At 45.0% G+C, this 22,982-nt stretch overlaps 1 protein-coding gene across 1 annotated transcript in view; it reads right to left on the bottom strand.

Annotated features, from left to right (window-relative positions):
• Positions 1–14,529: 14,529 nt before the first annotated feature.
• PPP2R2B (protein phosphatase 2 regulatory subunit Bbeta) overlaps positions 14,530–22,982 on the bottom strand; it is a 304,244-nt gene continuing 295,791 nt past the window's right edge. Inside the window, exons 8-9 of the mRNA XM_078653298.1 lie at positions 18,519–18,610; positions 14,530–15,897 (exon numbers count right to left, since the gene is read on the bottom strand). Coding sequence (XP_078509424.1) covers positions 15,618–15,897; positions 18,519–18,610 — 372 coding nt within the window. The 3' untranslated portion in view covers positions 14,530–15,617. The remainder of the gene's footprint in view (positions 15,898–18,518; positions 18,611–22,982) is intronic.

Raw genomic sequence — 22,982 nt, 5'->3', positions numbered from 1 at the left:
GTCCCCGTAATGATTTATGCCAGCCAACGGGGCATAGAACATATAAACAGAAATAAAGTGATTATCCTGAATAGTGTAGAAAGAAGGGTGGCATCGAAACACAGTTTTCCAAGCCACCTCTTTCGCCTCTGTATTTGGACATGTCACCGTGGACTCTTTTGGTTACCCATAATTTTGCAAAAATACAAATTTGTGGGGAAAGCTGCTAGGAAAGATCCTAGCTTTTTGTTTAATAAGTCTGGGGGTGTTTGTGTCTTTGTCACTGGGAACATGCCCAGTCCGTTTAAATCAAGCACTGCTCTGTGTGAAAATGGGCATAATATAATTTAAAAAAAACACATTGTTTGGCCTGAAGGAGAAGGGAGGAGGTTGGGATTGGGAAAGGAGGAAGCGTCACTCTTCACAGCAAGAAAAGCTGCAGGACAGAGACTCCTTCCAGCCCAGTCCTTATTCCAAGACATCAATACTGGAGAGAGGTACTCACCCCTAAAGAGATGTATACTGAAGAACTGTGCACACCTGTACTGCGCATCATAGGAAAAACATTGCACACCATCAAGAACTCAATTCATGGGAAGATGTGCACCTCTGTAAAATACTAATGCTGAGGAGAAATGCACACCTCTAAAATAGAACAAACTGAGAGTAAATCCTGAATACAATATCAGTAGTTTTCGAGAAATGCGCACATCTGTAAGACATTACTAATGGAGAAATGCGCACGTCCATATAAAATTAATAATGGGAGAAAATGTGCACCACCGTAAGATTAATGCTAAGGAAAATATGGACATCCGTAAGGCATACTGGGAGAGAAACCTGCACACTGGAAATACACAGACACAGACAGTGTAAGACATTTGAGAATCTGTAAAACATTACTGCTAGGGGGAAATGTGCATAGCTGCATAAAGTTAATAACTGGAGATATCTGTGCACAACTCTCGATGTCCACAAACCGGACTCATCTTGACTCAGGTGACATGCCATGGGTGGTTGAAAGCCTTGCTTTTACAACCTACCATTATCTTCAAAGCCTCGGACTCCTGCGGTGTTGGAAAGGGGGAGGCTTCCCGAGGACAGAATAGATTTCTTGTCTGCTCCTAACTGGCGCTTCCCAAAGGGTCCCATCAAATGGACCTCGTGAACACCTGCAGGCTGATTGTCCTCTGCTGGACCTCCACAACAACTCCTCCACCCCAACCACGGCCGGCTTTAGGGCAGCGAGACCGGTGCTGCCGCACTGGGCGCTGACCTATGGAGGGAGCGATGACCCCAGGGAAGGGGCGCTGTGTTTAGCAATAACTTACAGTTTAAAAGCTCCTGTAGCAGAGTTCCGTGTGCGTTCAGTTTTCAGGCAGCATTACAAATGACAAGATAACTCTTGTGATTAATGTTCCTGCTAGAGAGAGAGAGATCACAGTTTTGTCTAGTGCTGGTTTTAACTCTCCATAAAGTAGCACAGAGTATTAAAAGGCCTGCTGCAAAGAACACACATCATGCAGATCACAGATTTATATTTTATGTGGATAGCTGAGTGGATTGCTGCTTTTTTCACAGAGATTCTTGTGTTACCATAGTTCATAAGCTACAACCCTTATATGGAACAGTGACCGTTACGAACTGTCATCAAAGAGCTGCATGCAAACTGCATAAAATAGGTTAGGACGTTCATTTTTCCCCCGGTCTTTCATTATCTAGGTTAAATATACCTTCTTATTAATAAAGTCAGCCTTTACCACTTCTTTAAAACAAATGAAATGCATGTGAGAGAGGGCCTATGGAGAGACGAGGTGCACTTTTGCCCGGTGGTCATGAGGGAATCAGATGAGGTGGGCAAAAATGATTGTCGCACAGGGTACCAACAGCTCTAAAGCTGGCCCTGACCCCAACACACTGCAGGGAGAGCACTCGACTGGACTCCTGCTTCAGTAGGTGGGAAGGGCAGGGCAGAGAGAGGGTTTAGTGCTGCTGCAGCCTGTGGTCTGAATGAGCGTGCAGGGTGAATACAGAGTGCTGTGACTGCATGAGTGCAGGTAAGAGATGTGCCTGTGAAGTGAATAATGAAAGTCCATTAGAGGAGTGGTGAGACTGTGTGAGTGCAGGGTGAAGGGTGAGCAGGGTTAATGGCGTGGCTGTGTAAGTGCTGTGAGTGCATTGTGAGTGGTGGGCCTGTGTGATGGCAGAGCGAGTTGTGTGACTGTATGAGTACACTGGATGAGTGGTATGTCTTCCTGAGTGTGGGGTGAGTGGTGTGAATGCACTCAATGACTAATGTGCCCCAGTAAGAGGAGGGTGATGGGTATGCTTGCGTGAATGTAGGGTGAGCGAAGCAATATGCCTCTATCAGCACACGGTGAGTGGAACGATGTGTCTGTGTGTATGTGGAGAGTGAGTGGTGTGTCTGCATGAGTGCAGGGAGAGTGGTGAGTCTTTGTGAGTCCATTTGCATTTTTTTCCCAATAAATTGTACCAAGCTTTCTTGAAATTATGCTGAAAATGTACCACTTGCACCCATTTTTCTAATTTTTTCTTACCAAGTAGTGCACTAATAATTAGTCTTACTGCCCCCCCTAATCTACATGTTTGATTTAAACTAGATTACTGGCCTCACTCGCCCTTTAAATGAAACTCAAAGCTTTTTGTCCTGCCACTTTTGAAAAACATCAGCTACCGCTAATTAGTTCTTTGGAATTGTTGAAGCAAATTTGCAAGAAGCAAATTTCCTTGTGCTGATATCACTAAACTATGAACAACGTGGACGAACCCATAGGTAAGTGTTGCCACTTATATCGACTCAATATGATGTTGCAAAGTACAGACATCCAATGGATTTGTAAGAAGACTGTTCACCCACATACGTAGTTGGTGGCATGCTTCATCATTGGGGTCCCAACTGGGCTGTCGAGTACAACCCAGCAGTGCTTCAATGCCTGACTACAGTGGAGCGGGTTTTCTTTGTTGTGCAGTGAGGTAAGTGCTAGGTGGTGAAGATTAAGAATGTCTCTAAGAATGGCCACTTGTAAAACTTTATTTAAAGGGTCCTAGGACAAGGTTAAAAACTGGTAATGGGATATAGTGAAGATACAAGTGTTACTTCAACATCCCTTGCGTGTGGGTCAACATGTTTCAGCCATTTAGGGTAGTCATATGGCTTTCTTCAGGACCACTGTGTATGAAAAGGTGAGTTAGCTACAAAAGTGGAGGTAGCCTCATGAGGGATATAACAGCACACACGCTAAGGTGTGCTGTGAAAAAGTGGGGAACCATACTTATGGGCCCACTTAATGGTTGGAAATTTTAGCCAACTTAAAAGGATCTGATGGACCCTGCAAGGGGGAGCCTCCTGTAGTCAAGCATTCGTCAAGGAAGGGCTCCCGCATATCAAACCTATTTGGTGCTTGTCAGGATCCTGCCGGTTGAGGATGTACCCCCTCATACTTTCCTCAACCTTCTGTTGTTTTGCAATAAAGCAGATATCACTAAAACTTAAAACATAAAAATTATAACCCACCTAAAACAAATACATACATTTTTAAGTTGTATTAAGTTGAAATGTATTAGTCATACTGGGTGGAAGAGTTTGGCTTAATCTCTCTAAAACTTATATCTTTAACCGAATGATAAGAAATTGTTTCCAGATTAGTGCATTATTATTCATGTATAAATGGGATATTTATTTAGCGTAAACACTAAAAGGCTGTGGAGTACTGTAGAGGCTCGAAGTGAAAGACTGGGTCAACATGTGTTAGGAAGAGAGGCTGGTTTGTAGACTGTTAGTGCATCATGATGTAATGTTCTTTAAATGGGTGAGTATTCAGCGGGTTGACACTAACAATAGACCAAATGACTTGATCAGTGTGGCCAGAGGTGTAACGTAAAGATTGAACAGGGTTGGGCTCAACTTAGAGCCCTAAGGAACCCCACAAGGCAGGTAGTAAGGGCTCAGATGTAAAATCTGTAAATGACACAGATTGAACCCGATCCACAAGAAACTAGCACAACAAATCCATCACTACGCCTTCAATCCCTAGACTTTGAAGATGGTCAAGCAGGAGACTGATTGCATCAAATGCTTCGGACAAGTCTAGTAAGATAAGGACTGCATTGCTGCCCTATTCTATTGAAGACCTAATTTCCTCCGTGACCACTATTAGCGCAGATTTGGTGCTGTGACCTCGTCTGATGCCAAACTGTGTATTATTCAAAAGATGGTTATTTTCTATAAAGGCGGCCAGTTGCGTATATGTGACCAGGGTCTAGATTCATTCAGACATTTCTCCCATTGCTTTTTATTTTTCTCAGCAAACCAAAAAGCAACAGATCTCAAAATAATGTCTTGAGAAATAACTATATGGAACAAAAGATTCTTGGGGCTAGATTTACTAAGCACTTGCATTATCCTTGAGCTACACAAGTCGACACAAGGCAATGTAAGTGCTGAAGTGACATTTACAAAGCAACTCAAATTAATATTTGCATGGCTTTGCCTCATTTTTCAGCTGCAGAATAACGCAACAGTGCACGTGCATGCATGGATTGAGCATTGCCATTTCCATGCATCACTCCCATGTATTTTGATGATAAACCAGATTTACTACATGCAGTAATCCTGGGTTTGCGCCAAAATGGTGTGCCTACTTGAGAGAGGCCGAAAGGGGAGAAATATCTTTAATTCTCCTCTTCGCTTTCTCTTTCAGTTTGTGCCTCCAAGGATTGTTTTTGTGCAGAAGGGTGTCCCTTCCTACAAGAAAACCAATGCTGCCCATGACATAGGCATCCTTGTACCATGGCACAAGGGTGCCTGTGTTGGGTGTAGGCCCGCCAGTGTTATGAAAGAGCAAAAGTGTGCCATATCTTAGTAGATATGGAGCATTGCTGCTCTCTCCCTTTTACGTAACACAGTGCAGAAAGTTGCCTTGCTGCATTGTGATAGAGTGCAGTAAAATTCTGGAAATTATAGGGGTACAACATAATATTCACAAATAGTCTGTACACGCATATATTTGTATGTGTGTTAATTTTAGTTAGTAAGTTGTGCTGTAATAACCAATGGTAAATGAAGTGTTGGAAGGAGTCGGGAATTATGTAATTCTCGATGTTCATTGCAAATGCCTAACAAAGTAGCTCATGTGTAATGTAATGCATTAGATTTAACCTCTTGGACGCTCATGAGGAGCTCAGCTCGTCATGAGTTACACCTCTCGTACGCTCATGACGAGCTGAGCTCGTCATGAACCGCGGGATTCCGCAATCTTCAGCGCACAGCGGGAAAATGCGCCGCACCGATGCGGTTAAATGTGGACCATATTAAAGTCTGCACACATAGAGATGATTAATTGTGCCTTAAACGAGATGAAATGTAGTGCTTGCAGATGCAACATTTATAAATGCATGATTAATTTGATGTCAAAGGTCTAGATAGAGTATTTGCTCTTTTGTGCTATAAAGGCCTATTCGTATTTCTTATGTTAGCTGATTTGTGTAGGCCTGAAATGCATTTTCACTGGTAAAGCTCTCATTTGGAGGCAGTCAGCGAAATTCATGTGCGTGCAAGGTTGTTTTGTTCTCATGATTCTGTTACAGGTGCAAGGACACCGTTCTCGTTAGGTAGACTAACACCTTTTGTTTTAGGCGTTAGACATGGATGAGACCTGTTACAAAGTATTCAGGAATGCCATAATTGGGAGCCGATATTCTTTCTCACGGAGGAGGCCAAAGACCCAAGCACATACCAACCGTTGCTGGATCGAGTACAAGTTTTGGTGGAAAATTACCTACGAGAGGTGCCTGGCCAGAGGAGGTGTTTCAGTGGCGTGTTCTATCAATTGTGCATTTTTTATTAGGGACAGTGCCCCAAGAGATGAGCTAGCAGAGAGTCGTTAGAGGGGCAGAAGGAAGGGATCGATTTTTAGAAGAGAGACTTAGAACGAACTCTGTAGTTTTGGCTACTATAGCCTTATAGCCCGCCGTAGAGGGCTATACCGGCTATTAAAGGCCCTCTCCAGGGCGAGGGCCTTTATCAAGGGAGAGGGACTTTAATAGCCGGTATAGCCCAGCTACGAAGGGCTGTAAGGCTATTAGAACATTGTGCCACTAGAGGGTAGAATGTTCTAACAAAAAAGAACAAAGCCTTATGGGAGCGTGAGGGGATTGGAATCCCATCAGGCTCCCTGAAGGCTTTGTTCACAGCCAGAGCTGTGAACAAAGAAACATTGGAATGTTGGAGCTCCAGGCTTATACCAGCCATTATAAGCCCAGAGCACTCCATTGTTTTCAATGGAGCTCCCAACATTCCAATGTTCTATTATAACGTAAATGTTCTTCTTAGGAAGTCTTCAGAAGCTGACACCTTTCATTGATCTTGCCTGGGAAATGCTAAGTAGGGATGCCACGTTAGTGATAGTGTAGGGATAGATTAACGGATTTCTTTTACAGCCACTCATGAAGACTAATATAGATGTTGGGGCAGTTATTGCTTTTTTAGTATTTTTGGAGTTGCTCATTATTTTTATGCTGCAGCGGATTAGACTGATTCGTAGGATAAACTTTGTATTAGTGCCGATGTATTTTCACAACCTGGTCATGAGGTGCTTGTATGTTCAGTTATTTTTGGCTTTGTAATAAAACCCCTAAATTTGAATTCTGAGTCAGTGATTCTTTCCAAGGTTTACTTAATTTGTCCATGCTAGATTGTCATGAATGCATTGCTTCTCCCCTTTACACTTTTCAGCATGTAATAAAGGTCCAGTTGAATGAGGATTCTTAGTAAACTTTCATAGTGGAATCCAGCGTTATCAATTGCATTGACTGAAAGGTTAGCAAATTCTGGGCCTCCGAGCAGATTATAAAAACAATGATGTAGAGACTATGGCATACATAAAAGAATATATCAGCATGGTTTCCCCCTTATACATTTGAAAGCTGAAAAGCCAAGAAAAGCTACTTCTCTAATTGAATTTCCAAAATGTTAACCCTGTCAAAATAATTGTTCTATATTTTGGCAGAACTACAATCTCCTTCACCTTCCTCAGCTACTGAATAGCACTCCAACCAACTATGTGATCATCTAGCTCAGTTTTCACTTCTCCAACAAGATAAAACTAATACATGACAACATTCAGGCAGAAAAAACTCCAACACCTGATATCTTTTGGTTGCCCCCTCCCCTGAGTGCCTGACGATGGTTGTGAGGAACAAGGAAGGGAGGGCCTCTCCCAGGCCCTGCAGGGCTAGAACATGGCTGTGATTCCCCTAATCACATAGCACTGGTGCCATTGGACCTGGTGTAAAGTAAAAGTACCCACTCACCCCCTACCACTGCTGCACAGAAAAATAAAGTCATAATTTGGGTATATTGGGCAACTAATATCCTTGGGGCCCGGTTTTGCTACACTACTTATGACTGTGCCCATGACATGGACTCATTTATACTGTCGTGGTGCAGCAGTGTACACCACTTAGAGGCAATTGCAATTGAGCCCAGGGGCGGAGGCCCTCCTTCCATAGGCCGTGTGGTGCAACAACATACCTACAGGCCTTGAATGGGGTACCCACTTCTCTAGCCCTGCAACTGGGATCTAGCGCTGCAAGGCCAAAGAGGATGGAAACCCAGGGTAGGGGAGTTCTCTTCCCAGGGCCTCACAGCAATAGTCTAGTGGTGAAAGCTCAGGGGAGTGGGGCCCCCTTCCCTGGGCATCATCATCATGATCCAGAGCTGCGAGGCCAGGAGAGGGTGCTCTTTCTCTTGGGACTCACATCTAGGGTGTAGCGCTGTGGGCCACACTCCCTTGTGTCCCCTAGTCATGGTCTAGTGCATTGAGGTCCATGGGATGTTTCTCCATCCCCCAGGCCTCACACCCATGGCTTGGTGCTGCAAGGCCTACAAGAGAGGGCCTCTGAGCCATGGTTTAGAGATGAACGTTCGAGCGGATGACAGCCCGTTACCAAGGTCTCACATACATGACCATGCTCTGTGAATCCCAGGGGGCATCCCATAGTCTAGGTCTAGATCTATAAAGACCGGTAAGATGACCAACTCTTCATTATCACTATGCAGGAGACTTTTTGTGAGTGAAGACACATTGCGTCTGAGGAGACACCAAAATATGCTTGTTGAGGTGCATGGGAGCTAATCGTCGCATAGCACAATTTTGAAGTTTTATTCTAAATCCCCCTTCTCTAAATCAGACCCTCATAAAACACAACTTGGCTGGAGATAGGATGTGATTATTATTCATACTGTATTTCAGTTCTAAACCCTTTATCGCCTCCTGGAATATTCCTTGACTGCTCCTATTGCAAATCTTCATAGACAGGTTTAGAAAATGAAAACCAAATGGAATTAAATTATCTTAAACCTCGACATACCAATGGTAAATACTGGTATATCCCACACATACTGCTCAGTTAAAAACAGACTGGATATTACCTTGAGAAGTGAGAAGTGTCCAGTCAAAAAACAAAGCCACCAAAATGCAATAGGTGGTAAATATGTAGACGTTACAGCAGGTAACAGTGTGCATCAATTCTTGGGTCTACACGGTCTGATCTTGCAATTTGTCATCTCATTTCAACAGACTTAAAGGAAGAGGTAGACACTGAGGGGCAGATTTACAAGCCCCTTGTGCCTCTTTTACGCCGCCGTTGCATCACTTTTGTGATGCAGTGGTGGAGCAAATCCAGCGTCATGGTGCAGGATACTTACAACGTGACGCATCTGGGAGATGCGTCACGTTGTAAAGCCCTGAGCCACAAGAAGGCGTTCCTGCGCGGTGGGTGTTCCGGTGCAGGAACGTCTCCTAAAAGTGACCGAGTGAAATCTACAAGATTTCACTCAGTCACTTTTAGGGCCATGCTGCGTCAAAACCCTGCGCCTGCTTGAAGCAGGCGTAAGGCTTGATGCAGCATGTTAGAGATAGGGCACCCCCGAGCCTTGCTGGAGCTGCGTCGCGCTTGTGACGCAACTCCAGCAAAGCGCCGCATTTCCACCGGGGATGGGTAATGCGTCTGCCCATCTGAGCGCCACGGTGCGCTGCATTGTAAATGTGGCGCATCAGTGGTGGCGCACGGGTGGGCAGATGCGTCGCAACTCTTCTGGCGCATCTCTGCTAATTAGCAGAGATGCACCAAAAGTCGTAAATCTGCCCCCGAGAGCATATTTCCAGGAGAGGTTTCAGTATAATTTTATTTCACACATTCAAGGCTGTTTGCATTACAACCGCTTGTGTTTCTGCTCTGGGCCTCGCAGCGCTACATGACCGCTCCATAGAAGGAGCCCTCGCCTGTGGGTCAAATTGCAATGAGACACACCCATTGCTCAACTGGATGGGCGGGGCCCACATAAGGTAAGGTGTGGCTTCGCCTTGCTTTGGCACACTGGCACAGGGCTCTGAGTTAGTAGGGTGGATGCAGGGCTCTCGGCAGCTGCCTATTGGCCGCGCTGACCCAGCTCTCGGCCAGTTCCATTAGATTGCCATACGTCTCTTAGACTGCGTCAGGCCCCATATACTGTGTGTGAAATCCAATGAAACCAAGATACCCGGTGTGCTCTTCAGGTATTTAGCAACTGCCTCCCAGAACTGCAATTTTCTGCATGCCCAAATATATGCTGCTATCATGAACGTAGTTTCTCTATCTAGTGAGAGAAAAACACATCTTACAGCTGGATTTGACTGCCATTACTTCGACAAACAGGAGCACACAGCAGTAGCCAAGTGTGAATAATGGATTTGTTTTGTTCTGATTTTCCTGGCATGGTGACATCCGCTCCTTCCTGTAACAAAAGCACAGGTGTTTGCATGATCATTAGCTGTGTTTTTCTTTCGAATGAATGAATGGTGCAGAAGTGACGTTGCCGTTAGCTGAAGGTCTTCATTGAAGGTTTCCACTGAAAAAGCATTCAGCTTCAAAGAGAGAAGGCCATTTCACCATTAATCACGCAGTGCCACAAGTGCCTTGTGTATGTTCTCTCACAAGCAGAGACTCTGGAAAAACGAAACCAAGCGGGGGTGAAACAGTTTCCATGTTTGAAGGGACTTTGCATCTTTGGCCAATGCCTGCGTGTACCAGGTTATTGGGCTGGTCTTGCTATGGAAGTCTCCAGAAGAAGTAAAGATAGTCAGGAGCCTCGGAAAGCACCAAAATCCAGCTGAGAAACAGACTTTGAGGTATTTAAGGTGATAACTAGGGTACATTATCAACTTAGATAGCTTTTCTGTTTTTAATGTCTCGAGGGTACCAGTACTTCATTAAAGTTTCTTGGTTCCCTTAGACTCTTTTAAATCACCTGATCACCAACCTATATCAACCCCTCACTTGCACGCATCATACGGCCTTATGATCAGAAGATCTCTGGTAAAGAGCTCCCATGGAGGGGCCCGTCAGGCATTGCAGCGCCGGCCCAACAAGGAGCGCCCAGTGATAAAGCACAACACCCTACCAGCTGTGTGAGGGCACTTAGATCTGATCGTTTGGATCGCCCGTGATCTGGTTGGTCGGACCTCTTGTTCCACCTGTCAGGGCCTTTCTGTCCCTTGCTTGAGGAACTGCCCCCACTGTGTTTATTGTATGATCTTGCTTACTCTTTTTAGCTTTCTTTCCCATTTTTTAGTCACTTCTCCCTATATGTGCCACACTCCACCTTCGTGTCCTGCCTTTTCTGCTCCAGTACTGCCAAGTGTTGAAATCCCCGGGGCATCCATGGCCCTCTCCTCCCCCCTCCCAGAAGCCTTTCCTAATGGTGTCGCGGACATGCGCACAGATGGTGCACCAAAGGGAAGCCCATCTGCATCCATTTATGCCTCGCCCATACCCAATACCAGCACAGCTGGTCCACACTCTCCTGCGGCGCTACTTGTCTAATACCTTTCAAGTCATCAACCCCAGATGTTCTCCCTGCACAGTGCCCAGTTCTCTCCTCACAGACAGAAGGTGTATTTTCCAGGCTCACCTGCCACTTCTCCTGATTTTCATCCACCAACGGCCTCCACCTCAACACACCTTAAATACAACCGCACCAAGCTCTTTGCCAATGCACAAAACACACTCCACCCTCCCCTGCCTAGTCTTCAACACTCACCAAACATGTAATAGAAGTGTGCCGACTTAGGCATAAGGCTTCCCGTGCATATTATTTCTCCCTAAAGCTGTCTTAACCCAGCATACTATCCTCTCTTTGGAGCCTCTCAAGAATCGTCGCACAGTCCAACACTCTTCAAAGTCTACATAACATCCCTCGCAGATATTGCCAGAGCCCACGGCATCAACACAGTATCCTACGTGACACACATCTCATCCTCTCCCTTACCGACTCAACCAGTGCTGCCAAAGCAAATTTCGCAAACTATATGAACAGTGTTGCTGCTTGAATGAAATACTGTCTTCAGCTCACACCGACAAAGGCGAAGTCCTAATCTTTCACAACAACCCCTCCCCCTGGGACGCCTCTTGGTGGCCCTCCTAACTTGGCTCCCTACTGACTCCTGCGAACCATGCCAAGAACCTCGAGATCATCCTTGACACCAACCTCTCCAAGAGAAGACAGATCAATGCAGTTTCCTCATCATGCTTCCACATCCTGCAAATGCTACATAAGATTTTTAAGTGGGTCCCACTGAACACCAAACGAATGGTCACCCAGGATCTTATCACAAGTAGACTTAATTATGGAAACACTCTACATCGGATTCCCAGCCCATGTCCTATGCTAATTCCAAACCACCCAGAACGTCGCAGCCAGGCTCATCCTGAACATCTCTCCACACCTCAGAAATATCCAAGGGCTATGAGTCCAGGAAAGATGTAAGTTCAAGCTACTCACCCACACATACAAAGCTCTCCACAACACCTGTCCAGCTCATCTAAAAAACCGCCTCAACTTTTACCAACCCACCAGACACCTTTGATCTGAGTCCGAGGCAAGAGCACTCCTCGCTCGTATCAAGCAGGACAGAAGCGGATGACGCTCCTTCTTAAAACCTCATAGCCAAGACATGCAGTGACCTCCTGAAACACATCAGAACCTCCCCCTCCCTCATGGACTTCTGAAGGAACCTCAGGATATGGCTCTTCCAGATGAAACAGGCATGACCTGCTCCTACCCGCTCAGGCCTGCCCTACTCAGTGCCTGGATACCCTCATGGGTGATTAGCATCACTCTACAAATTCACTTAACATTGCAGCTGCCACTTCCACACCCCCTTCTAGATACAATATTACAAGACAAGACAGATCCAACAAACCCGAAGGAGGACTTGCCATCATTTACCGAGAGGAACTCAGCTGCTCTACTATCTTGGTTGATACAAGTGACTGGCTAGACCAGATGAATTTCAAAATCAGCACCTCGAGCACTGCAAATCTGGGAGGAGAACTACTCTACCGCCTGTCTGGATCCAGATCCAATGTCAGCTCCACTCTTGCTGATTTCATCATCCCTCTGGCCCTTGCATTACAATCCTTCATTCTAGTGGGTGATCTCAAGGTCAACTTAGAAGATCAGATTGATTCACAACTCCACCATTCTTCTGTAAGTCCTCAGCATCTTAGTACTCATCCAGTGTGAGAAGGACCCCACCCACATGGCTGGACACTTTCTGAACCCCATCTTCACCAATTTTCTCAAAATCATAGTAGACACGCTTACTCCGCTCACCTGGACGGACTACTTCCTCACCAACCACCTACAGCCAGATTGCTTGATGCCAATGGAATAATTTTTTTGAGGGCATCTGGATCTCCAGTCCCTTCCCATCACAACAAGCGAGCAAGCTACATTACAAACTTCAACAGGTGGATCGACTCCTGTGTGGATTCCCTGACATCTCTGTGAACAACCCATCACCCTGATCCAAGCTACAAGTAAGCTGGTACAATAAGGACCTCCGGATCATTAAGCATCACTGCAAGTAGCTAGAAAGACAGTAGTGCCACTCCCATGACAATGCCAACAGATATGCCCCCAAACCACCCCTCTAGATCTACCACCAGCACCACAAAACCACCAATCACCTAGCCCTCACTGAAAGGATCTAAAACCGCTCTAACACCTCCAGAAAAATCTTCACCATTGTGAAGGAAACCGCGTCTCCACCAGTCAGCTCCACGACCATTACCCCATCCATGGAACTCTTCACACAACTCTCCTACTATTTCATGAACTAAACCAACACCATCTACAACAACCTTGCCCCTCCAACCGGACCTCTGCACCCATGAAGTCCTGCACTCCAACGACAGAAACACCCTAGAAACCACAATGACCTGTAGGCAAGCCATCACCATCATGGAAACCTCCAACACCATCTGCACCATCCACTTCAGAGATCCATTGGATCTGTGTCTACACTACATCTTCATCAAAGGGCACAGCTGTTACACCCATTATCAACTTTTCCCTCCTCATCTCTATTTTCCTGGACATCTAGAAACATGAAACCATCCTACCGCTGCTCATGAAACCTTAGGTGGCCCACTGCCTTGGCCAACTACAGTCTCATCCCCTTCCTCCCCTACGGAGCCAAAGTCCTGGAGAAACTCTTTAACGTCTCGGCTGGCTAACTACATTAATGTGAAACACCTTCTCGACTGTGGCAACGCCCTCTACATTGGCATAACTGCTCAACTCCCCAAAATGCTCCAAGTTATACAGAGCCCAGCCGCAAGACTCACACTCAAACTCACATAACCAAGCACCTCCACTGGATCCCAATCCACCAGTGCACACTTTTTAACCCACACACACACCGACAAAGCACTATACAACAAGGCCCAGCATACCTCAACAACTACATTCTCTTCCACACCTCGGCCAGCCACCTCCTAAGCAGCCGCTAGGCCACAACTGGAGGCCGAGCAGTCCCCTACCTTGTCTCCAAAGCCTGAAACGAGCCCCTCTATCACATCAGAGCTCCATCCTTGAGTTCTGGAAAAAATTAAAAATCTGGCCCTTCAAATGAGCGCCAAAACAGACCAGTAGCCACACTCCCCTCTTCACAGAAGCCAGGATGACCTACCAGATGATGTACATGCCCTACAAACAGAAATAATTGAACACAAAAAAAAGAGGTTTCTGTGGTCGTTTCTGTACAAATATTGAAACCTTGTTTTTTATGTCACAAAGATTCACAATCCATATTGATAGGATTCACTTTCACTTAGAACACTTTACACTGGATTCTACAGCAATGTGGATTTATTATATAAACTACCTTTTTTCTCTACACACTCTGTGTTATATGTCTTTTTTCTCTCGGACATCTCTGTACATCCGTTTCACTGCGATTGCGCCGATATTTATAGAAATATCAATCGTTGAGTGTCCACAGGAACCTCAGTTTTTTTGTTTAATTGTAAGTACCCTGGCTCCTTGTGAGTAGGGTGTCCCTTGTGTCTCCATACACTACAAACAGAAATAACATAATACAAATGGGCATGGAAAGAAAGCACCTATCCGTTTATAGTGGTAGTACTTATGAATTTAAATTTCCATTGTGTTGTAGAATGTCATCAAACTCACTTCACCCAAGATGAATAAAGCAGTTTTTTTTATTATCAGCTATTTTTCTGTCCATTAAAGTACCTGAATGATCATCCTCCAGGTCGCGATATAAAAGGGAGCCAGCCTCGTCATGCAAACAGAAGTGTCCATTTGTTGTGACATAGTAGTCCATTAATAACCTCTTCCAATGAGACATTTGAAAATTGCATTGAATGCTTCTCTTAAGATTGTTTCCTTGTATAAATAAATGACTTTCTTTTAAAAAACGAATCAATAAATTAATAGTTAAATAGGACATGCAATGGGGCGGGGGGCAAACGGAAACATTCAGTAAAAAGATGGATTGCGTACAAGATGCTGATGGAAAGAGTTGATTTTGGTTTGTTGATCGACGCACGCATGGAAAGGTGTTCTCAAGTGCTGTCAAGGCACCGCAGTGTTCATTGTTCCTCATCCTTGATGAATTCTTTGCAGGGCTCCATGTATGTTTCATGAGAATAGAAATCACATTTAATGGCAAAGGGTGGTTTGGAAGCCACCAGCCATGACGACGTTTGTGTGTTTAGGTAACTACCGCTGTCTCACGAACAGACGGGCCAGGTTAAATTAATAACTATACAAACATACACAAGTAAAAATAAATACAACATGGACCTGGAAACAGAAATGCTGTCAAATAGAGCAATTATTACAGGGGGGGGAAAAATCAGGGGAAGGTTTTCTTTTCGATCAAGAGAAAAGTACTTTTTTTTATTCATTCGGATTTATTATAAAAAATTGAATTTGAGGTCTTTGGCTTGGGCCCGTGCTCTGTAGTTTCCATGACTGATGCCAAAAAGACCTCAGCAACGAAAGAGCACTGCAGGTATTCAAGATTCAGACGACCTAGGTTAGTAGTGCAGGGTGGAAGGGATACACTCCGCTTCTGCACCCCACAGCAAGTGCACATATCTTGGGAGGGTATGGTTGAGCTTGTTTTGCTGGCTGCCAAGATACAATCATCGTAAACAGCTATTTTTGTTATTTTTTTGCATCAGAAGAAAATCACACAAAAAAATAGTGGGGAAAAACTGGGGCGAGAGATCCTTAAAATGGAGCGCTTGGATAGGCAAGCATCCTAGTTGACCTTGTCTTGAAATATATACAGGTTGTTTGTGGCCGCCACTGCTATAATGTTCTCTGAAGGGTGCCAGGCTGTGTGCAAGATTTTTTTACTAAAGTCCAGGCTGTCCACGCTAATTTCGTCTTTTCTCCGCTTCCCGCCCATGCACACCTTGCGGGGTTTGAGGATGGCTCGTGGCTTGCTGTTCTCCCGCGATGCTTCCAGGGTGACGTCACGCTTGGTGTTACGATCAAACATTCGAAAGAAGTTGTTGTAGGACCCGGTCATAATAACACTGCAAAATACAACAAAAAAATTCAATGGTGGTGAAAAGCTGGGAAAGGTTGCTGTTCTGTTTTTAGGGCTTTCCTAGGCAGCGCTTGCGCGGTCTCTTCCAGACATGCTGTATTCAGGATATGGGTATGATGCTCCGCCTATGTTCTGCCCATACATTTTATTGGCTACTTGCAGTGTTTTGGGAATTCTTTTTATTTCATTGGTTTATCGTGTTAGTAGTCCCGCCTTCTTCCTGTTTAGTACCTCCCCTTCTTCTATTGTTACCTCCCATGAGGACAGCCTCTGTTACATGTACTTACTTTTCAGGGTTATTTGGAGACCATTGACTGCACTCTACTTTTCATTAGCGTGCCTCTGCTCCTTAATTGTTCTGTTTACTTTCATTCTGGCAGCTTCCTTAGCCACGCCCCCACCCTCCTACAACATTGCTTGACCACCTCTCCTAGGATGCTGTTCTGTTTACTTTACTTCTTGCAGCTTCATTTGCTATGCCCCCCCCCCAACACTACTTGATCTTGCTGTTTTTGTTGTTGTTAATTTAAGCTTTCACTTTAACAATGGTGGCACTACCCTTTCTTTATGCGTGGTTCGCCATATTCCGGTTACCAAATATAAACTCTATTTTTTAAAGTGCCCCATGCCACGCTTTCACTTAAACAATCGCATCAACATGCCTTTTTTATGCACGGTTCGCCGTATTCACATTGTAAAAAATGCAAGTCACTTCACAGGCACCATGTGCTTAACTTTTACATGCACAGCACCCACTTTCATATTTGTAACATGGGTGCCATGCTTTGTTTGAGCACGGTGCTCGCTTTTATATTCAGAAAAAAATAATAGCTTTTAGTTGTTTCAGTTTCTGCTGCTACTCTCGCTTTTTGTGCGAGGGAGATTTACCCTCCTCGCCTTTTGCCCGCCCCTATGACATCAGTGCCACCCCCGTGGCCCTCCCTGCACTGGACATTCATGTGCCATCTTTGTGGCTCACTGTGCCCGGGATCTGACCTCTGCAGTGCTGGGGAAGCAGTGACCTGCGTTGCACCGACAGTAAAGTCTTTTTGGATGCCATGCTCTAGTGTTGAGCCCCACCTTCTGCTAAAAATCAAAGCTGACACTAACAGGGTTCACTTTACTTGGTTGGGATCAGTGCTTTAAATGGGCTGGTACTGTCCGGTACGGAGTACCGGCACTTTTGTATTTTGGGAGGGAGAGTACCGACACTTCTCAAGAGAAATTCTATACTTTTAATTGGAGAGTACCAGCACTTCTCAGATACAAGCAGGTACTCTGGTACAGAGTACCTGCACTTCTATTTTTCCATTTCAAGCACTGGTTGGGATCGTTTGTCCCAGCCTGTAAGTGTGAAAAGAGAGGTGCTCACAGGAGGGAGGAACATCAAACCCAGGTGAGGGTTCCTTTAGCATAGGGCTCCGCAGTTTCCAGCTTTATTAAACTTTCTCTTTTCTTCCTGACATCCTCTTTTGCTGTCCTAAAAAGTTCACTGCTTTTCTTTTCTTTATATCTACGTTCTCCAGCCCCTCTCCCTGCCTCCTGTCTTCTGTCGCTGCACCTCTCCAGTTTGCTTGCTATTTTTTTCATAACATTTTTGCACCGTTTAAACAGACATTCGATTTTTTTTCAACTAGGTGGCACAGTTTTTTTATTTCGTTTAAAAAGCATTTGCAATGCAATAGGTCTCGCATTACTGAAAGTTTGAGATATTGACGATGCAAAAGATAATGCAATGCGAATAGCGCAAACTTTCAGTAATGCGAGACCTATTGAACTGCAAATGCTTGTTTAGAAAGTTTCCAAAATATTTATTTTTTTGTGCAAGGGTTTAGATACTGATGGCAAATAAAAACCAGAGGGTACATTTTTGTGAAATCTGCAAATTAGGCAGCAATTGGGTTAAAAGGAATGTAAGCTGAACACAGAATATACAGAAAATTCCACGGCTACCAAATCACTTGGATTTAAAGAGACCGATGTAACCTTACACATGTTTCTGGAACGAACGTCCACGTTTCTTGCCTTGTGCTGCACTTAAGTGACTTCCACTGAGAGCTCTTCGGCTCTCACGTGCCTGGTGCCCTATCCTTCTTCCTGTACTACTCCCTGAAAGTTCTTGCCCCAGTTACCAGAAGCGGCCCCTGCAGGGCTGGGCGGGGGATTCGAAAGACGACCACGAGGGAATATAACATAATTAATTAATTTTCCCTCGTCATCCTCTGTCGAAATACTTCCCCCAACCCACCCGGCCCACCGCCTCACAGCTCTTACCTGCACAGGCCGCGGCTGCCAGTTACATGGCTGGCGTAAAGGAACAGAGGCAGGGACTTGGAAAGACCAATAGAATTGGGGGAGACGTGTACTTGGCTGAGTGCAAGCCATATTGGGGCGTCTCTAATTTCCACGTCTTTAAAACACTTTTGAAGACCAAATAGCAGCGTTTAGCAGACGTTTCCACTAACCAAGGTTTCGTAAAAGAGCTAAATATAATAGCAATGCTAGCGTGGGAAGGAATCAGGTCAGGTGCGTCCTAAACTGCATGTTTCGCCTCATATAAAATCGGACTTCGCTTGTCTTTTCTAGAAAAACACGGGTCTTCCTTACCTGTCGGATCCATTCCAGACACATTCAAATTTATCGAAAATGCAGTCATTCTCGTAGAGCGAACACAGCTTGCTTCGGAGGTAATCATGTACCTAAGGAAAGAGTCACAAAGACGGGTTAAAATCTCCAGCAACAGCATTCCACAGTTGTTGTGTCCTAAATTAACATTTATGTCTACTTTTTTAATCTCACGGGGACCACAACAATGAAAAATTCCTACTTATTCAGGTTTACATTGAGGGTTGCCGTTTTACAAAATGATAAAGGGTAGCAATGTGCCAGAGAGTGCCTTTTAACTATTCACGTATGCTTCTAAGCAAGATGTAGTCAGCGGTTATTATGGTGGAGAGAAAGACTACTGTATTGTAAGAGTCTCAGTCTGTGGCATCAGCAAATCCCTTGCAAGTAAATAGATTAATTTAAAATTTAAAATACACGGTTGATTATTTCAACCCTAGTTCCAAGAAAGAATTATGTATGTTGTAGGGTGGGCAGGGCCGGCTTTGGCCCTAGTGGCACCCAGTGTGACAATCTTTGTTGGCGCCCCCCCAAACCTCTTTCTCCACCAATTCCCTCACTACCACATCCACAAGTACCCCTCATCTTTCCACAGCATCTCTTTCACATACATTTATTTTGTTTTATAGCACTACTCAGACCAGTGTAGGGTGTCAGTCTACTTTACATCTCACACACACGTTATACAGAGCCAATAAATCTCACGTGTGTAAATCAGTCTATAGGAACTGTTACATAAGGCAATGAGGATAATAGTGTACTAGTCACGTGTCATTGTTACTAGTAGGCAGTATATTTTAAGACTGTTTGGTCTGGAGAAGCATAAACTCAAGATTTAAAACGTACCACAGTGGTTGGCTTTACTAATACGAAATTATTTCTAGCCATATTAACCCCTTTTAGCACAATTAGGATAATGAAAGACTGGGAGGAAAAACATAACTTTCTAACCCATACCATACAGTTTGCATGCATGTCTTTGTTCACAGTTCATAACTTACTGTGCTATAATGGGGTGCAAATTATGAACTGCAAGTAACAAAAGGATCTCTGTGACAAAAGCAGTAACCTACTGAGTGATGCACATAAAATACAATTTGATGATTTGCGTGGTCTTTGCAGCAGGCATACTAACCTCTGAGCTACTTTATCATGAGTGGAAACTTCAACTAGACAAAACGCAGATCTCTCTCCAGCAGGAACATTAATCACCAGAGCTATCTTGAAATTTGTATTGTTGCCTGAAAACAGCTGGACACACTAAATTCTGCAGCAGGTGGTTTTGGTTTGCAAATCAGTGTTATTTTTAAATATGCCTGCCCCCCCCCGCCCCTCCCCCCGAGGTGAGCACCAGGTGCTGCTGCACCAGTTGCACCACCCTAGAGCTGGGCCTGGGGGTAATTACTGAAGAGTGATAGAAGTGATGTTTGTTATCCTGTAAGCTAAAGTACTGCAATTTCTTCCATTCTTTTGGTGGTTAATTAAATAGGAGTCCCTGATAGTGATATATATATATATATATATATATATATATACAAAAAAGAAGAAGAGAACTTTCAGCTTAGCTGGTTCTTGTAGGAAAGCTTGACCTCCTAGCTCTTTTATAGGGTCAATAAATTGTTTCAGTCGCCAGCGTCGCTCCATCGTAATTTTACTCAGATCAGACCTTACAAAAAATGTGGTAGAATCAGAGGTAACTGGGGTATTTGGTCTTGCTTTAATCGATATTGCTTGGCGTAATAAAAAATTTCCAATGCAGAGCAGTATTGGACGTGGAAATTTACCCCCTTTGTTTCTCTGTACTAGTGACAGTCTATGCGCCCTCTGAATCTGAGAGTCCCAATCCCAGTCAGATAGATCGGGGAAAGCTTTCTGGAATAGATGAACCATATATGTTCTCGCATCAGCCCCTTCTGCCCCTTCTGGTATTCCAAAAACACGTAGGTTCTGTCTACGTTGCCTGTTTTCCAGGTCCTCCAACTTTGCCTGCATTTGACAAATCTGAGCATCATGTTTGTTTACAACAGCTTCCGACCGGGTTGATCTTTCCTCAGTTACAACCACTCTGTGCTGAAGTTCCTCGATATCCTGTGAAACAGTATTTAATTTACAAAACATCTCCTGCAGGGATGATTGAGTTCTTCTACTATCTTCCCGCATCTGCTCGTAATGTACTTGAGCTTCACGTTTCTGCTCACTCAGTAGTTGGAGGATCATTTGAAAAGAAGAAGAAACCTCTCCCTGAAGGTTCCAGTTCGTGTTTGTGTTCAAATTCATATTACTCCCGCAATCGCCATTGATAGGGGGGCTGCTAATATTATCACTGGCTAGTAAGTCATGTCCAGAAGGTAAATAAGGTAGGGAGGAAGAACCGGGAGTAACTCCAGAAATAGTTGATGTCGTTGGAGGAGTCGTTACAATGTATACTTGTCCCAGGGTTGGAATTGCCGGTACAGATGTTGGGATCGTTGACCTAAGTGGTCGAAGGGTGTCTCCCCCTGTTGTCGTTGTTGGATCGACCTTAGCCGTCTCTGATCCTATATTTGTTGTATCAGCATTGAGGGCAGAAGCATTGAGATTGTTGCAAGCTGATATAGGAGGGTCCATTAATGTAATATTATCCATAGCTTCAGTGTTCACGGCTTCCGTAGAAGATCTAGTTGCCCCCCTGTCTCTTCTGGCCCCGTGCTTGTCTCAGTAGGGCTATTGCCCGATAACCTTAGTACAATGGATTTCACCCCACCTTTAGCTTGTACCCACTTTCTGATAGGACTGTTCTCTACCATCGCTTTCGTTGTAGCGGACTTAGGCTTGATTATGTTCCTCCTAGCCTTATTCTTTATCTTTGCTCTGTCTTTTTAGGTCTCGTCCTTTACCATTGCGAAGGAAATGGGTGAGAATTATAGTGCTTGATCGGCTAGTGAAACCACTGGCGTTTCTTCACAGTGCATGTGAGGTCACGTGGCCACAAAGCGGGTCACGTGACCACACAAGCACGAGCATCTCCCTAATCCGCCTGCCCCCACCAGGCTCGCATTCCCGCCCCCTCACCAGGCCGCACATCTGCCTGCCACACTTCTCCTCCCCTCGCACGCATTCCGCTGCCCCTCCTTTCTCCCCCCGCCAGAAGCCTCGCAAAATCACCCCTCCTTTCTCCCCCTGCCCTGCTGCTCCCTTGATCCATTTTGGCTCTCTTTAGGGCTCGCCTGCTGATGCGCTTCAGGCCCCTTCGCTGCTAACCTCGCCATTGGTATGCACAGCGCACTCTCTCCCCCCTCCCTCCTCCTCACAGCGCTACACGAAGGTTGGCACCCCGGCTTGTTTCTCTCTACCGACCTCTCTTCCCATCTTCCTTCACTTTCCTGCTGCCTGCCCAGCCTCTTCCCCCACCATACCCTCCCAGGCGCACACCACTGCTCGCAAACCACTCCATTTTACATTCTCACGGTGACCTTCAGTTGCACTGCAGCTAAAACTCGCACGTAAAAATACAAGTCAGTACCTACATTTTAATTTAATGTTCACGGATGTTCTGAGATGAATGCGGCGCATTTGCGCTTTTCTAACTATCCACCCACAAAAAAAAATATTCAGAATATCTGTACAAAAACATGCAATACAAGTGCGCAGATTGCTTCCTGTCCCCCAAACTAAATGCCAATCTGAATTCTGCACATGATGTCACCAGCCATCCGTGTTCAGCAAAGGTTCCAATTTTCTACTTAATTGCACACACAAACAGACAATATGCATGTTACTCGCCTTTCTTGCACACAATTGCTCTAAAAAATGACGTCTGAAAGCTAGGAAATAAGCCTTTCTCTGTTCCGGTTTTTACTAAAGATGCATTTCCTATTTACACAGCTGTGGAATGCAGTTAAGTTGTTCTTCGCCATAAAGGGAGCATCTAATTCACTTGTTGTTTCTTGTTGGCCCTACTCCCCAGCACTTCTCAGCCACAAGCACATTCACAGCCTTCTAAGACGGAGTCACACGTTTGTGAAAGTATTTAACAATGCCACCCGTGGCTCGCTGCCCCTCATCCTCGTCCCTCCCCTTCCCCTCGGCGCGACATGCTTTGGCGCCTTCTTTAACCATTCCCTCCCTCTGTCATGCCTTATCTTCCCCCGCTCTCCCTCCTGTTGTCCGGCCCTCCTCGCCCTCGCATGTCCACCCCCCCCCACCCACCCATAGCAAATACTTGTTTCCTTCGTGTGCAGAAATCATGCTGAGAATATGGGAGTATGTGTAGCTTTTCGACTCTGTTTGTTCGCTTTCAGCACTCTACAACATTATATTTATGTGTGCATAGTTTGTGTTATGACTTTGTGGGTGTTCCCCATCACCTGGCATTTCCCCAGTGACTACTTATGTCCCCCTGAACTTTAAACTTGCAACCACAAGAAATCTGTTATGCGGGTTTTATGAATTGGGAGTCCTACTCCC

Source organism: Lissotriton helveticus, chromosome 7, assembly GCF_964261635.1.
Source record: "Lissotriton helveticus chromosome 7, aLisHel1.1, whole genome shotgun sequence".
In the NCBI taxonomy this organism is placed as follows: Eukaryota; Metazoa; Chordata; class Amphibia; order Caudata; family Salamandridae; genus Lissotriton; species Lissotriton helveticus.
The sequence above is the reverse complement of the archived record's forward strand: the minus strand, read 5'-3'. Positions and strand labels throughout refer to the sequence as shown.